Raw genomic sequence first — 16,779 nt, forward strand, 5'->3', positions numbered from 1 at the left:
CGAATGCAAGAATGACAGCTTGATAGAGAGCCAAAGAGTTATTTTTGTGGAATATTTTATAACATTCTTACTACACGGTATTGAGAATCAGAATAAATTAATGGAGAAATATAACAGAATAAAAATGAAGAATAAATAGAATTAATATTTGTAATATGTTGTTTACTAAATGGAATGATAATGATTTATCTTGTTTACTTTATTAAAAAAACGTAATTGGAATGCTTAAATTAACTAAATTATCTTTTTGAGTTATACTATAATATATGATAGTTATTTTGTAAGACATATATTAAAGGAAAAAAATTATCATTACATATTTAGTTTTTAAAAAAATAAATAGAAATTATTATTTTTAATGATATTTCTTAAAAATCTAGAGTGACAAGTATTCCTTTTCTTTTAGTCAAGTTCTCCTTTTTCTTTTTAATTTTAATAAATTAAAATAATAAAAAAAACTATAAGGGAACATGTATTTTAATTAATTACTATTGATTCACATTGCTTATTAGTAAATATAATGAATTTCTAATATTTTAATGGCAATACTCATTTATTTCGTTACATTTTTTATTTATTTTGTTTCTGAATAATGTATAGTAAACATGTCATTAGTTCAATTAAAAAGAAAGATTATCAGATTATCCAAAAAGAAAAAAGAACAAAGGAGACTCATCTTAGGAAAAAAAATTACAAATGTCATACATGCACAAGTTAATTGCCAAGTACTAGTTAAATGTTTAAAAAGAAGTTTCAATTAAAGATTACTTTATAACTTAAATAATATTTAATTGTAAAGCTATAATAATATTCTTAGAAAATAGTATATTACTATAGTTAATTTATTTTTAAAAATGATATTGAATTATTTTTTGTGCAGATAGTACCGCTTGATCTACATTCCTCCATTATTAAAAAACAAAAGAAAAAAGAAAAAATTCCCATTTTTAAAAATTAAGATTTTAGTCTTTTTCCAACCTAACATCATGTGAATTTTAAACTTTGATACAATCTCTTACATCTTCGCCACAAATATATTCCTCCAATCCACTAACTATATGTCACGTTCTTTTCCTTTCTCTCTCGTTCTTAGCTGTCCTACTCCTACTGCACGTTCAGACCTAATGATTTGCATGTCTTTCATAAATTAATTGACAATAACAACAAAACGTTGTTTTACCTTTGTCTACTTTCTTCAAATTCTTTTTCACATACTTTATTTTTTTTCATTCACATGATATCGTTTTTAGGTCCACTCATTTTTAAATGATATTTCTAGCATGATTATTATATTGTTCATATATAATACTTGTACTCTTTTTTTATTTTTAATCTAAAAATTTTATACAAAAGAAAAACTAAAACACCAAATTCATGGTGGAGAGTCTAGAGACAAGAGGCTCTACCTCCTCAATCAATTGTCATTTCTAGGTGATCGTAATTCATTATGTAATTTTGTCCCACTTGTTTTAAATATTTTTTCGAACACGATGAGGAAGAAAAAAAAATTAACTTATCATTAATAATTTTATAATTATTTTTAGATTTTAAACTATTTTTTATTTAATTTTTAAGTTAAAATATAACTAAAAATAACTTGAACCAATCTCGAACTGATATACTAATTTGACACTTAAAGTATTAAAAATAAGATTGAGTGTAGAATTACCTCTACTTATGGTCATTCTTACTATTTTATTATAAGGTTATGTGTATACTAATTTTAAATTATAAAGAATTTTGTTACAAATATTTTAATAATTAAGTGCAAGAAAAATTAATTGCTTCTTACTTAGTAATAAATTGTAAAAAGTTAATTAATAATTCTTAGTAATTTAATTTTAATAATTAAAATTTTATAATGAAATAAGTATCAAGTTACTATCAAGTTATAAGTTAATTATTATTTATTTATTTTTAATTTCTAAATTAATCATAACCATTTAATAGTAATCCATTGACTAAAAATAAAGGTAACCATGGTATTTACATATTTGATGTAACTATTAAAATCTCCTCCACATATATATGGGTGCACTTTTAATGGGTATTACTCATGAGTGGGTAATATTAGAAAAATTTAAATTTGTATGATTAATTTTTCTATTTAATTAGAAGATTTTTCTCATTTTTACATTATATGGGCTGGGATTGTACCTTCAGCTGAAAAAAAAAAAGAAAAAAAAATTAGAGCCTTGACCTAGCAGAAGTATGGTCGATGAGGACGTCGAACCTCGTAAGGGGGGTGATTGTGACAATCAGTAGTCTCATGATCCGTAAAGGGAAATACCGAGTAAGCTGTGCAATCTCACATCGCCTGGGGAAGGTCAAGTGTGATGATTCTGAGACTGTGTAGGTATTCTGACTAACATTTCGAGCGGGTTCGACCCGAACCCGAGCAACCCGCTCAAACCCGAACTGGTGAGGCCGCAAATTTTTTTTAATAAAATATTCGGGCGGGTTCGCAGGTTGACGTTTTAAGAGTATCGGGTTTCGGGTTAAACCCGCCAACCTGCCTGCCAAACCACAATTTAAATATATTATATATTTTTTTATTACATTTTATATATATGAAATTATTAATTAAAAAATAAAAATCCTATTTTTTTTAAAAAAAAATTAAACTCTCAAATTCTTTTTTTTATATAATTTATTTTTTGTTAAATAATATAAATTAAATATATTTTTATACATATAATTTTTTATTAAAAATATAGATATATTATATAAAATAATTTATATTCAGAAATGTATAATAATTTTTTAATAATTTATATTAATTTAATTTTAATTTATTGTTATTTTTATTAGTTTTGAATAAAAAATTAATTTTTTTTAAAGAGTTGACCGAGTTGACCGGGTCAACCCGCCAACCCCGGTCAACCTGGCCAAACGAAACACGCCAACCTATGACCCGCCAACCTGCCAACCCGTGCCCTATTTGGGTCCGGGTTCGATTTTATTTTTTGAACCGAAAACCCGTGAACCCGAAACCCGCGAACCTGAAACTCGGTAAACACACCCAACGTTCAGCCCTAGTAGGTATGGGACTGCACAATTGAAGAGAGCTTAAATGGATTGATTGGTACTACCTATATCAACAAGGTGCATCTTATTTTTCGGTAGCCCATCACGAAAGAACTCCATGGTTAAGCGTGCTTGACCTGGAGTAATTTCAAGATGGGTGACCTCCTGGGAAAAGCGTGCGAGTGAGAACAAAGCACGCTGGAAACACTCGTGTTGGTCTGTAGGGTCATTCGTCATTCCATGAAGCAGCCAGAGTGACGTACCCAATGCTTACTCTACCATTTATCTCTATTAACCCAAGCTCGAAGGAAATCATCATTTCACTTCTATGTATTTTTAAAAGCTATAGATTTTGTATCTATGATTAGCGCTCCCAGTTAATTGAACTACCATGTTCTTAATCTGTAAGTATCGGGAAGATCCAATTGGTCAACTTTAACGAACAAATCAAAAAACACAAATAACACAATTGAACAAGAACCTAACCATCTTAGGATTGAGATCATTGATCTAAGATCAACTAAGTGATATTGACTTAGATAGATATTATGGTAAGTTTATAATATCTTATCCAAGTTTAATATCGGTCCAGTCCAATGTATAACTGTTAGGTTATTTTTAGTATTATTTTTAGGTTAATTTTTTAGTGTGTTTTTAATTTAATTCTACTCTTGTTTGGAACAATTTTACGCTTTTTATCTTTTATTTTTGCAGATTTAAAATATAAGAAGATAAGAAAATATCAAAGGAATAAGATAGAAAAAAGATTAAAAAAAAAAGCCTCACAAAAAATGATACATAAAATAGAGAAAATTGTGCAAGAAAATAAAGCTGAAACTTCAAGCCTATATTAGGCTATGTTTTGATCCAATTTTGTAGAAAGTCAAAGCATAAAAGTTCTAGATCTCTCTTTTATCTTTCCGGAACATCTTCAATCGTCCAAATTTGAGTAATATCGAGAGAGTTATGACAAAAATACTATCAGTCAACGTAGTAGAAAACTTACTGCCCCTTCTAATCCTAAGCAGAATAGGATTTTTTAATATTTTTTATTTTTTTTTATCATTTTTTGGCTATAAAATAAGTGAACTTCAATAATTTTCAGGAAGCAATTCAGAAAGAAATCAGAGCAATCAACCGAGTACGAATTTTGGAAATCGAAGCCAATACTTAAGGCATTTTTCAGAGGGTTTTCAGCATTCTCTTCTTATATATTTTCTTCTCTTTTTTAAAATATATGTGTGAATTTGCTACAATGAACATGAGTAGCTAAACAGTTAATTAGGGTCTAGATAGAGATTGTTTGATATTGATTTATGGTTCTAATATGATTTTATTTTCCCTCAATTTCTATATATTTTATTTTATTTGTACTAATTAATTACTTTTAATTATCTGGCCATCAATTAATTGCTTTATGATTTTGATGCGAGATCTAAGAAGTGAGTGTCAATTATATGCTATACTGAAATAGAACTAAATTTTGATATAGGACAAAAGTACTTATATATTTTAGATAGCTTATAAGGTTTTCGTGTTTAATGACTATTACATATATAATTTATCACGAAAGTAGAAAATTTACATGTATTGAGGTTTATATATCTGAGAAGACTATAAATTACCTCGTAAACCTGTTATTGCATATAAATTGGTAATAGGAAGATAATCATATTAGGCCATAATCAATAGATATAATTGAAATCGAAAGCCCTAACTTTTATTCATTGTTAATTTGCCTATTAATTTACTTGCTTCCTAATTTTTACTATTCTTATTGTTTCCTAGTTTAAATTTTCTCTTAAATCTTATTCAACCAAATTGACGTAAGAGTTTAATTTTAACGTACTTAACTACAATCCTTGTGGAATTGACCTCAATCTTTGTGAGCAATACAAACGATTACGTATACTTGTGTGTTGAACATGCCACAACGATAACAATACATCTAATCCAAGCTTACTTTACCAATGCCCTGAAAAGGGCATAATACTTATCTAAGGTGTGAGCAAACTACATTGTTGATTTTCATATCAGTGGAACTCTTGTGTATTGATAAATCGTGGGACTTTATTAAATTACATAATCTTGATTACTTTCCAATGTGTAGACAACACAGTAATCATAAATATCAATGTGATAAGGATTTATAGATGAAATTATAAATTAAACAAATGATCATGAAATAAACACGTGAACCATGAAATAAATCTATTTCTTTATTGATAAATGAATATTCAAGATTACATTGAATAGAGTTTTAGTTAGGGCACAAAACTCACATCCACTTCATTTGTGGCCTAGCTGCTTCGTCACACCGAGACGCTTCATCTCATTCATGGTTGAGGTGCTTCCTCATGGCGTCAACCACATCACCTCAACACCGCATGATGTGGCGTGCTGCCCCATGGAACACCCACACTAGGGCCATTTTGTAACATGAGCATGCCTTGGTGCTTGATCATTAGTCAAGTCTCGCACCAAGCACCTCATTGGGGTATTTTGTAACTTGAGCATGCCTTGGTGCTTGATCATTAGTCAAGTCTTGCACCAAGCACCTCATGGGGGTTGGGAACCTTTTGTGGTTTAGCTTTCTTTATTTGTATTTCCTTCACATATGTCTACAGAGCTAAAATCATCTATGTTCCTGGAAATCCCTTAAAACCCCAATAAGCTCTTTAGGGGGGGGGGGGTGACCAGGTGACTTATGAAGCACCTTGTCACCAGCATGATAGGGGCCCAGCTGTGTACTCCCTTGCCCTATCAAGGCCATATAATAATAAAACGATGTTTATCCATGCTTCTTGTGTATGCTTCTATATGGTCTTTGTGATGCCTGTTTGTTGCCTTTGTTGGGCCATTGCGTGCCATTTGTCTATATGTTTGCTTGTGGGTTGTGTGAGATTGGTCCTTGGGGGACGCTTTGTGTTTGCCTGTTCATGCTTCTTGTTTGCACTCAACATGTGCGAGACATGTATCGTGCCTAACCTTTGAACTTGTTTGCTTGCAGGCGTGTTTAGGCTGACTTGCTAGTTTGGTGTGCCAGCAAGTGCCGCACATCCCACCTATTTAGGGGTGTCCAAATAGGCGGTCCGTGACAGTTGGTATCAGAGCCAAGAGAAAGGGAAGCTTGGTAACACGACATAATGGTGAGCAACATCCAAAGGATTCAAGAGCTTGAGAGGCTCATAGGGGAGTTAGATGGCCTGGACGAGAGGGTTAGGGATCTAGCCTCCAACAATCGTAACTCGGGGCCAATGCGGTGACACAACAACAAGTTGCCTCGTTGGCTCAAGACTATGCTAATTTGTTGGCCAGGGTAGCTGCGATCGAGAGAAGAGATGCGCTTGGAACATCGTGTGCACCTCGATGGAGGATCGCATCAAGGCATTAGAACAAGCAACAACCGTACATGCGTGTAGCTATCACCGTACTACAAAATGGGCAGGCTGCATTACAAGACTCCTCAATGATACGATCGAGGATTGTAATGTGTCTCACTGACCATCGGGAAGAATTAGCGGTGGATGTCAACCAAGCTAAATCTTACCATGATACCGACGCAGCGCGCAACACGGGGGGCACGGAGGTATGGAGTATGGCCGAGTGAGAGCACCCGAGCCCAAATGCTATGGAGGGGCGAGGGATGCCACCGAGCTCCAAAACTTTCTGTTTGACATGGAGCAGTACTTTAGGGTCGTGCGGTCCGACTCTGAAGAAGCCAAGGTAGCAACGACTACCATGTATTTGTCCCGGACGCCAAGTTGTGGTGGAGGACGAAATATGAAGACATTCAAAATGGTAAATGCACCATCGACACTTGGGAAGATCTCAAGAAGGACTTGAACGCCCAATTTCTGCCAGAGACTATCGCCTACCTCGCTCGACGTCGGCTTAGAGAGCTAAAGCAAGCCTCGGGACACTCGAGACTATGTAAAGAAGTTCTCCGGATTGATGCTCGACATCAAAGATATGAATGAAGTCGACGGACTTTTCTACTTCCTTGAAGGACTTAAACCATGGGCTAAACAAGAGCCGCAAAGGCAACGTGTGGCGGATCTCGCCACTTTGCTCAAGCCGTTGCTCGAGCGATCGACCGACTACACCTGCGGGGAATTCGCCCAAAGAAGACGAATCCTCGGACCGGCGCCAGCAATGCCGCGAGCAAGAAGTCGTAGCAAAGGGCCGAGTAAAAGTGGGGGAGGGAGACAAGAGGACTCCCGAATCTAGTTCCTCCTCTAAAAGTGATGCCGCAACGGGGAAGAAGCCCCTTAAGTGTTGGCTTTGCCAAGGCCCACATAAATGGCGGCCGCTTGCCCCACCCGGTCCAAGTTGAGTGCCATAAAGGCATCCATTGCTCGAGGAGCAAGGATGTGGGGAAGATGATGAGGATGAAGACCGTGCGCACATGAGCGGCCTGTTCGATTAATGGCCGCTCCGAAGAAGCATGGCGTCGGAGGGAAGAAAGCCTTTGGGAAGGGGTTGATGTTTGTGGAGGCCACTTTAAACGGTAAGCAGGCCAAGAGCGTACTGATTGACACCGGCGCAACACACAACTTCATCTCAGAAATCGAAGCTAAGAGGGTGGGCCTAAAACTGGAGAAAGATGCGGGTCGCATGAAGGCAGTCAATTCAAAGGCAATGGCCACAACTGGAGTGGCTTAGAAGGTGAATGTCAAGATTGACGGATGGGAGGGACAACTTGACCTCGTAGCGGTTCGCATGGATGACTTCGATGTGGTGTCGGGAATTGAGTTTCAGCGCAGAGAAGGGGGCCATCCCGATTCCAAGAACGGGGAATCTCTCGATCATGGGTGAGAATCCTTCAATGGTACCCGCCAAAGTGAGACGGCCCCCGAAGTCAAGCTACTATCGGCCACCCGCAACCGAAGAGGGCCTCGAAGAAGAAGAGGCCAACATTTGTCATCGCTCCCAACCGTGTACGACGAAAAAGTGGAGGAGTCCACTCCACCCGTAATCAAGAAGGTGTTAGATGAATTCAAGGATGTGATGCCGACGAGCTTCCAAAGAGACCGCCTCCCTGCGGAGGGGAGTTGATCACCAAATTGAGGCGGTGCCAGTGCAAAGGCCCCGGCTAAAGCAGATATCAAATGTCTCCCTCCGAACCAGGAGTTGAAGAGTCACTAACTAAATGCTTCGAGCCGAATTCATCAAACCCTCAAAGGCATCTTTTGGTGCCCCCGTGTTGTTCCAAAAGAAGAAGGACGGGACCTTGAGATCGTGCATAGACTACCGCGCCCTCAACAAGGTGACGTGCGCAACGGATACCCCATTCCTTGATCGCGGATCCGTTTGACCAGGCGGGGCAAAATACTTCACGAAGTTGGACTTGAGATCAGGATACTATCAAGTTCGGATCGCCGAAGGGGATGAACCAAAGACCACTTGTGTTACTCGGTATGGGGCGTTTGAGTTTCGCGTCATGCCGTTTGGGTTAACAAATGCGCCAGCCACATTACGCGTACATCGATGAATGAAGTCTTCCATGATGTCTTAGAACAAGTTCGTGGTGGTGTACTTGGATGATATCGTGGTCTACGGCGCCACTTTAGAAGAGCATCGGGAACACTTGACAACGGTGTTTCGAAGTTGAGGAAGGAACAATTGTATGTAAAGCGCGAGAAGTGTTCTTTCGCTCGGGGAAAAGTATCAAGTTCCCGGGTCATATTGTGGAACACGGAAAATCCGTATGGACATGGAAAAGGTGCGGGCGATCCAAGAGTGGACGACCCCAACCAGATGAAACAACTTCGCTCGTTTCTCGGTCTAGCCAATTACTATAGAAGATTTGTGGAGGGCTATTCTAGAAGAGCGACACCCATGTTATTGAAGAAGGGTGTTACATGGACGTGGTCCGAGAAGTGCGAAGAAGCTTTTCGAAGTCCGAAAGAAGCCATGGTCGAAGATCCCGTATTAGCCCCGCCCGATGTATGCAAGCCTTTGAAGTACGGATCGACGCGTCGATTATGCTTTAGGAGGGGTACTCGTGCAGAGGGCCACCCCGTGGCATTTGAGAGCCGCAAACTTTCCGAAGCAGAAGGCGGTACCGCGCAAGAGAAAGAGCTCTTGGCAGTTATTCATTGATTACGGACGTGGAGGCATTACTTGCTGGGGTCAAAGTTTGTGGTGAAGACGGACAATACGCTGTTAGTCATTTCCTCCTCACACAGCAAAACCGGACTCCCAAGGTGCCGGATGGCGGGAGTTCTTGGCGGTCGACTTCTATTTCGAGCACAAGGCCGGACGTCTTAATCGCGTGATGCCCTTAGTCGTAGAAGCAGAGTTGGCGGCACTAAAGGTGTTAGCGGGCATGTCAGCTAGCCAAGTGGGTACACCAATCAAAGAGCGCATCAAGGAGAACTTGGAGAAGGACCCAGTTGCAAAGAACATCATGACTCTCGCAATAAAGGGAAAAACAACTCGCCTTTGGGTGCAGGATGACCTCTTGTGGGCCAAAGGTGGGCGGTTGTTCGTTCCAAAGGCGGGCGATCTAAGGAGGACGGCCGCCGAGTGAGTGTCATGACACGTTGTGGGCGGGTCATCAAGGGTGGCATAGGACACATGCCCTTTTGAAGCATGGGTACTATTGGCGTCCGGAGATGCGGGAAGATGTGGTGGACTACACAAGGACTCGTCTCATCCGCCAACAAGACAAAGTGGAGAGGCATAAGACGCCGGGTTGTTAGAACCTCTGTCGGTCCCCAAGCGAGCCATGGGAGAGTGTCTCGCTTGATTTCATCTCGGGTTTGCCGAAGACTGGACTTGAATGCAATCTTGGTGATTGTGGATAGATTTTCTAAGTATGCAACCTTCATCCCGTGTCGGCGTGTAAAGAGAAGAGACATTCAACTTTTCTTCAAGCATATAGTAAAGTACTGGGGAGTACCCCAGAATATAGTAAGTGACCGAGATCGAAGATTCACAGGGACCTTCTGGTCCGAATTATTCAAGCTTCTTGGGTCACAAATGAACATCTCCTCGAGCTACCATCCACAGACAGATGGGCATTTAAAGATTCAATGGGATGTTGGAGGAGTATTTGCGGCACTTTGTCAATGCCAACCGGAAGAATTGGCCGCAACTACTGGGACGTAGCTCAATTTTGTTTCAACTCTCGAAGAGTTCTTCATCAAACAAGAGCCCTTTTGAAGTTGTGAACGGACGACAAAGAACCACCCCTGTTACACCAAACGTGGATGAATACCACGGACGGAATCCAGCGGGCCTTTAATTTTACAAAAGACTGGAAGAAGAACACGATTACCCAAGCATATTTAGAGAAAGCTTCACGAAGAATGAAGAAGTGGAGCGGTCATCGAAACGCCGACCGCCGGAGTTCAAGACGGGTGACTTAGTGTTGATCAAACCGCGGCCGTAACAATTGAGATTCCGAGGGGACAAGGACATCGACTCGTACGCAAATACGAGGGCCCCGTTCCAAATCATCTCTAAAATTGGCCTAGCATCCTACAAAGTCGAACTACCTTCATGGATGAAGATACACCGGTCCCCGCACGTCGGCAACCTCAAGCCGTATCATGAAGATCCAAAGATCCAGCGCGCAACCGGTCTACTGGGGACGACATCAAGATTCAACGGCGCACAAGCAGAAGAACTGAGAAGAAATCCTTGCCGAAAGAACTGACCGTGTGAAGAGAAAGAAGAGAAAGAGTACTGGTCAAATGGAAAGGCCTTGCGATGACGAGATCACCCGGGAAAAGGCGAGGACTTGCAGGCAGCTTTATACGAAGATTGAAGATCATGCAGCAGTTCGTCGAGGACGCCGAACAATTAAGTGGGGAGAATGTGGCGTGCTGCCCCATGGCACACCCACACTAGGGCCATTTTGTAACATGAGCATGCCTTGGTGCTTGATCATTAGTCAAGTCTCGCACCAAGCACCTCATTGGGGTATTTTGTAACATGAGCATGCCTTGGTGCTTGATCATTAGTCAAGTCTTGCACCAAGCACCTCATGGGGGTTGGGAACCTTTTGTGGTTTAGCTTTCTTTATTTGTATTTCCTTCACATATGTCTACAGAGCTAAAATCATCTATGTTCCTGGAAATCCCTTAAAACCCCAATAAGCTCTTTAGGGGGGGGGGGGTGACCAGGTGACTTATGAAGCACCTTGTCACCAGCATGATAGGGGCCCAGCTGTGTACTCCCTTGCCCTATCAAGGCCATATAATAATAAAACGATGTTTATCCATGCTTCTTGTGTATGCTTCTATATGGTCTTTGTGATGCCTGTTTGTTGCCTTTGTTGGGCCATTGCGTGCCATTTGTCTATATGTTTGCTTGTGGGTTGTGTGAGATTGGTCCTTGGGGGACGCTTTGTGTTTGCCTGTTCATGCTTCTTGTTTGCACTCAACATGTGCGAGACATGTATCGTGCCTAACCTTTGAACTTGTTTGCCTGCAGGCGCGTTTAGGCTGACTTGCTAGCTCGGTGTGCCAGCAAGTGCCGCACGTTCCACCTACTTGGGGGTGTCCAAATAGGCGGCCCGTGACACATGACATGGGCTAAGCCACTTTATGCAAACCACCTCGTCCAATAACCTCGACCACTATTAGACCCATGCTGAGGTGCATAGTCATTGCATCAAAAATAAATATTAAATATGAAAATGAATTCAATTCACTTGATAAATTTTTAGGCTATGTTAATTAAAATAAATTGGACAAAAACTAATTTAATTGCATAAATTAGATAAAAACTAAATTTTATTAAATCAAATTAGAAAAATATAATTTTATTAAATTAAATTGGAAAAAATTTAATTCAATTAACTAGCTAAATTAATTTTATTAAAGAGGATATTTAATATTTTAGTACTTAAAGGAATTATTTTTTTTTAAAAAAAGAAGAATATCAAAGTTCTCTTATTGAGAAAGTTGAGAATTTCTAATTATTTATGGAAAAAGAGATAAGTTTCAAAGGTTTTTTAAGAAAGCTATCATTGGTAAAATAGAAAGAGCATATGTGACTAAGGGTCACATGGTCCATGAGTATGTTGAGTTTGAGAAGGACTAAGGTGGTGCAACTAGGGATCAAATAGCCTCAAATTCCATTAGTTGCCAAGCTTATGCACGAGGCGTTGAGGAGCTCCAAGAGGCTCGACCCTCATGCTCACGGAGGCCCCAACAACTGCCTGAATGCACTTAGTCTTCGAGAGAGACTGAGGCGCCCAACTCCTAAACCTTGCTAGCTATCAAGGCCTTATGGCCTCCCATACTACCCTACCTACTCAGGCACCTGTTCCTCACTAGCTACTAAGCCACCGAGGTGCTGAAGCCTCACCTTCTCCCCGACCGAGCTTCATGAGCATGTTGGCCTGCTCCGCGTGTCAAACAACGTGCATGTATATAATGCTAAAAGTGTTAGAGCACATGGATCATGTACATGAACCACCTTGGCACCAAGGTAGATACCACACCACCTTAGCACCACCTCGTCGGTCCCAGACCAAGATATTCTGTCACCGTTTCAACGTGACCAATATGACCAACCTAGTATGACCAACATAATTAACATGACCAACGTGACTAATATGACCAGCTTGCAGGGGCTATCCTTGAAGAAGTACTTTCGTGCTAGCCACGTGCCCTCAAAAAGCACTTTTGTGAAGAAGCACTTTCGTGCTAGTCACATGCCCTCAAAGTCATCCAAGAATATCTACAACAACTATTAGATATTTGTTTTAAAATATTATTTTATATTTTAAACCTAACTCAACTATAGTTAGGGAATGAGGTATATCGAGTTAAGAAATTTTAAACCCTACAATGTAAGGTGGTGAAGTCACTTGTAAAAGGGACGGATTCTCTCGAACTCTCACTTTCTCACATTTTAAAAACTCACTTGAGGATTGAATTCTTGGAGAATATAACACTGAAGAACTCTCTCTAAGCATTGAGAACAATAATTGTCCAAGTGGACTAGCCTGTATTACCTCTGAAAGGGGGTGATCCACTTTAAAAATTTGTTGTTCATCATTATCAAATTTATTCCGTAAACTGTTTTACTTTTGATTGATATTCACTTGTGTTCATCTTGCTCGTTTATGATCTTCTTAGGCCCGTTGACAAAAAATCGTGTCAACAATTTAAACACACAACTATCATTTTTTTAGATATTTACTTTGAAATATTATTTTATATTTTAAAATTATTTATATATATTCATGTACACAAACAACATAAATAGACTATAGCTACACTTAATAAACACTATATTATTCACTTAATTAACATATTGGTTTAAGTCAGATCAGATTATTATTATTATTATTATTATTATTATTATTATTATTATATAAATGAGATCAGATTATTATTATTACTTGATATAAATTAATATAATTTTCAGCTGCTTATTATCTATTTAATATTTAATTGTTTATTTATCTATATAAAAAAGGATGTTCTACTTTATAGTTTATAATTTTAACTAATAATAATAATTTTAAAAAATATTAAAAAACTACTGATCTTCCTCTTCCTATTGTCATCCACAAATTATTTTGCTTTTATACTTTGTTTTTTGTTGGTAAATTTGAGAAATATTGGCAACAATACAATAATTTTTAAGTTACATTTTTAATTACTAAATATTAACAAAAACCCCCACAAAATATAAATTTTCTCTTAATATAAGAACAAACAATAAAAATTTATACGTTTGCTAATACAAATAATATATATTTATCACCCACTAAATAAAATTTGTTAGTCGCGCGTGACTATATATACATAATTAATGAATATAGCTAGTTAGGTCTAAGCTTGTGGGAATGATATTCTTTCTTTTTATGTCTATAAAATAAGTTTATATAATTTCTCTTTTATAAAGCTATATATATAGCTATCATGAGATTGAGTAATTTTAGATAAATTAATGTATAATTTTGTAATCAATTCTAAATGGTTTTAATGGGTTGTGTTGAGTTCTCCATTAATTCAAAAATGGTAATAAAAACAAAGGAATCAATGGCGTGAAATATAAGAATGAACACATTTTTGGATAAATATTAATTAATCATGTTTATACTATACTCAAGTAATTACGTATGTCTATACCTTTTGTAACCAATTCTAAATCCATTTATTGAATTATTAGGTTTTAATAAAATCTTAATATATATATATATATATATATATATATCTTCATTTGATCAATTATTCCCTCAAAGTAAAATTCAACAAATAAATCACACTCTGAACTCCTAAAGGCTCCTAATAATATTCTCCTCGATCGATCCAACACCATTTCTTGCCAATACCCTTCATGCCACCTGGTACGTATTATATATATTTATATATATATATATATAAACATATACACTATTGCAAAGGATATATCTAAAACTACTGCATGTGCTTCTGTGCTTTTGGGTTTGTAATTTATTTCTTATTTTTCTCATAATATATATTATGAAATTTAATTATAACTACTGCATGCATGCATGCCTTATATATACATTTAATAAGCACACATAATATTCACATTCACGTACCTAATTAATATATTGGGTTAATTCACATCAGATCGATTATTATTATTACTTGATATAAATTAATATCATTTTCATCTGCTTATTATCTATTTAATTATTTTTTTTGTCAAGGAAAGTGAGGTTATTTTGTCTTTACTTTAGTGATGCTGTTATTCAAATATACATTTTTGGCACAACTAATTTCATTTTTATTATATATTTATATATAAAAATATATGAGTGGTGATGAAAGAAAAATTTAATAATTCAATGAGTAATTTTTTTTTCTTTAATTAAATTGTTTGTGTAATTGTTTTTATTCTTTTTTTTAATATTTATACTAATTATTATTATGTTTTTTTGCAGCAATGACACTTATTTTTTACTTCGTTATCTGTATAGTACTTCCTAATGTACTAGCACAAAATATCCATGATGACTATTTGAATCAAAAGACAGAAATTTTGCTCATTTTAATCGGGGCATTTTTCTTAATTTTGATAATTAAATGCATGCATACCGTATATAGCGCTAATTTTCACGGTGACGAAGAAAATCCATCCGTGCAATTAACTGTGCAAAATGCACCAGAAAATAATGCACCGGCCGTGGATTTATCTGCACAAAATGCACCCGAAGAAATTGCACCTGTGCTTACTATAGAGGCATTTCCCGAAGACAAATATCTGTGTGGAGATAACACAACATCTGAAGGAGAAGAATGCCCAATATGTTTAGAAGTATACGAAGAGGGAGCGATTGTAAGAAAATTTCCTTGCGGTCATATATTTCACCCTGAGTGCATGCAAGATATATTAAATAGTAGACTTAAGAAGTGTCCTAATTGTAGATTTATGTTTGCTTAGTACTTATTGTTATAATACTGTAAACTCAGAATATAGCCCTAATTAATTCATGAGAATCAAACAATAGAATATAGATTAGCGGAAGCGTACCGGAGTCCATAGAATCGACCTTTGATTGGTATGATCTTCCAATTTTGCATCAAAACCTTTTAAACCTTATTTTCCTGATGATGGGGATTCAAGAACTCTGTAAAATTATTGATACGATGCAAAATGGGGACCCATACCTGTTATATTACCAACTGTTACAACAGTTGGTAATATTTATTAATAATTTCTAATTTGGCCCCTCATCAAATCAGAAACTATCTAATTGGTATCCACATATTAAAATCATGACAATCATGCCCTTAAGTCATAAACTTTATTCCAAAATAGACCACATAAATTTGACTTATTTATTTGATGACCCAACACACATTTTATATATATACAGTTGTGACCCCAATTATTTCTAACAATCTCCCACTGGGTCACATATGTATACATATAAATGTGTTAACCTTATTGAGCTCATAACTTTGTCATCATAACCATAGGCATGTGCAATCTCGTCCATTAACTATATCAACATAGGATCAAAGCGATTTTCGTTGTATCAATCACAACTAAACCCATCAATGGTCACATATATCAACATAGCCAAATGACATAGATCAATCATGATAATGTGGTATGAAAATTACATGCATGGTGATCTATTCATGTCAATTTTCAATTGGTCCTACTTTACTTTATGGAGATCAAAACTTTAGCTTAAATGTACAAAGTGAAATAAACTGAATAACATAATTTCGATCGAAAATATCCAAATACACATGTTTCATGAAACAAATAAAACACACTAAAGACAAACTCCCACCGAATCTAAAACATCCTCATAATCTAAAACACCCATACGAGCGAGTGTGCTCATGAAAGACCTTGGGAGGCAAACCCTTAGTAAGGGGGTCTGCAATCATGGAGTTTGTACCTAAGTGTTCTATACAAATCTGCCCACATTGTACCCTTTCTTTTACAACAAGGAACTTGATGTCAATGTGTTTTGACTTAGTCGAGCTCCCGTTGTTGTTGGAATACAATACAAACTCGATTTATTGTCACAATACAACTTAAGTGGTCTTTCAATTCCATCCACAATGCGCAGCCCGGTCTGACAAAGTTCCCGAGCCATATACCATGGTTGGATGCCTCATAACATGCAACAAATTCTGCCGCCATGGTGGATGAAGCTATGAGTGTTTGTTTTGCACTCCTCCATGATATAGCTCCACCACCTATACCGTATATATGTAGCCCGAAGTAGATCTCCTACTATCTTGGCATCCCGCAAAGTCGAGTCGTAGTATCCAATGATCTCAAAGTGAT

The 16,779-nt window shown here is 37.1% G+C and overlaps 1 protein-coding gene across 1 annotated transcript; it reads left to right on the forward strand.

The window, feature by feature from the left end:
* The first annotated feature begins 7,749 nt into the window (after positions 1 to 7,749).
* On the forward strand, positions 7,750 to 9,132 carry LOC133033920 (uncharacterized mitochondrial protein AtMg00860-like). The gene is made up of 2 exons (XM_061108984.1): positions 7,750 to 7,841; positions 8,601 to 9,132. The coding sequence occupies exons 1-2, from the start codon at positions 7,750 to 7,752 to the stop codon at positions 9,130 to 9,132; spliced, it is 624 nt and encodes a 207-aa protein (XP_060964967.1).
* The last annotated feature ends 7,647 nt before the right edge of the window (positions 9,133 to 16,779 follow it).

This window comes from Cannabis sativa, chromosome 2 (assembly GCF_029168945.1).
Source record: "Cannabis sativa cultivar Pink pepper isolate KNU-18-1 chromosome 2, ASM2916894v1, whole genome shotgun sequence".
NCBI classification, from domain to species: Eukaryota; Viridiplantae; Streptophyta; class Magnoliopsida; order Rosales; family Cannabaceae; genus Cannabis; species Cannabis sativa.

Bases quoted from the DNA above. Each gene is read 5' to 3' on its own strand.
- LOC133033920 (XM_061108984.1), top strand. From the start codon at position 7,750: ATGGATGACTTCGATGTGGTGTCGGGAATTGAGTTTCAGCGCAGAGAA. The intron at 7,842-8,600 runs GTGAGAATCCTT...GCGCCACTTTAG, and splicing joins GGGGAATCTCTCGATCATGG to AAGAGCATCGGGAACACTTG.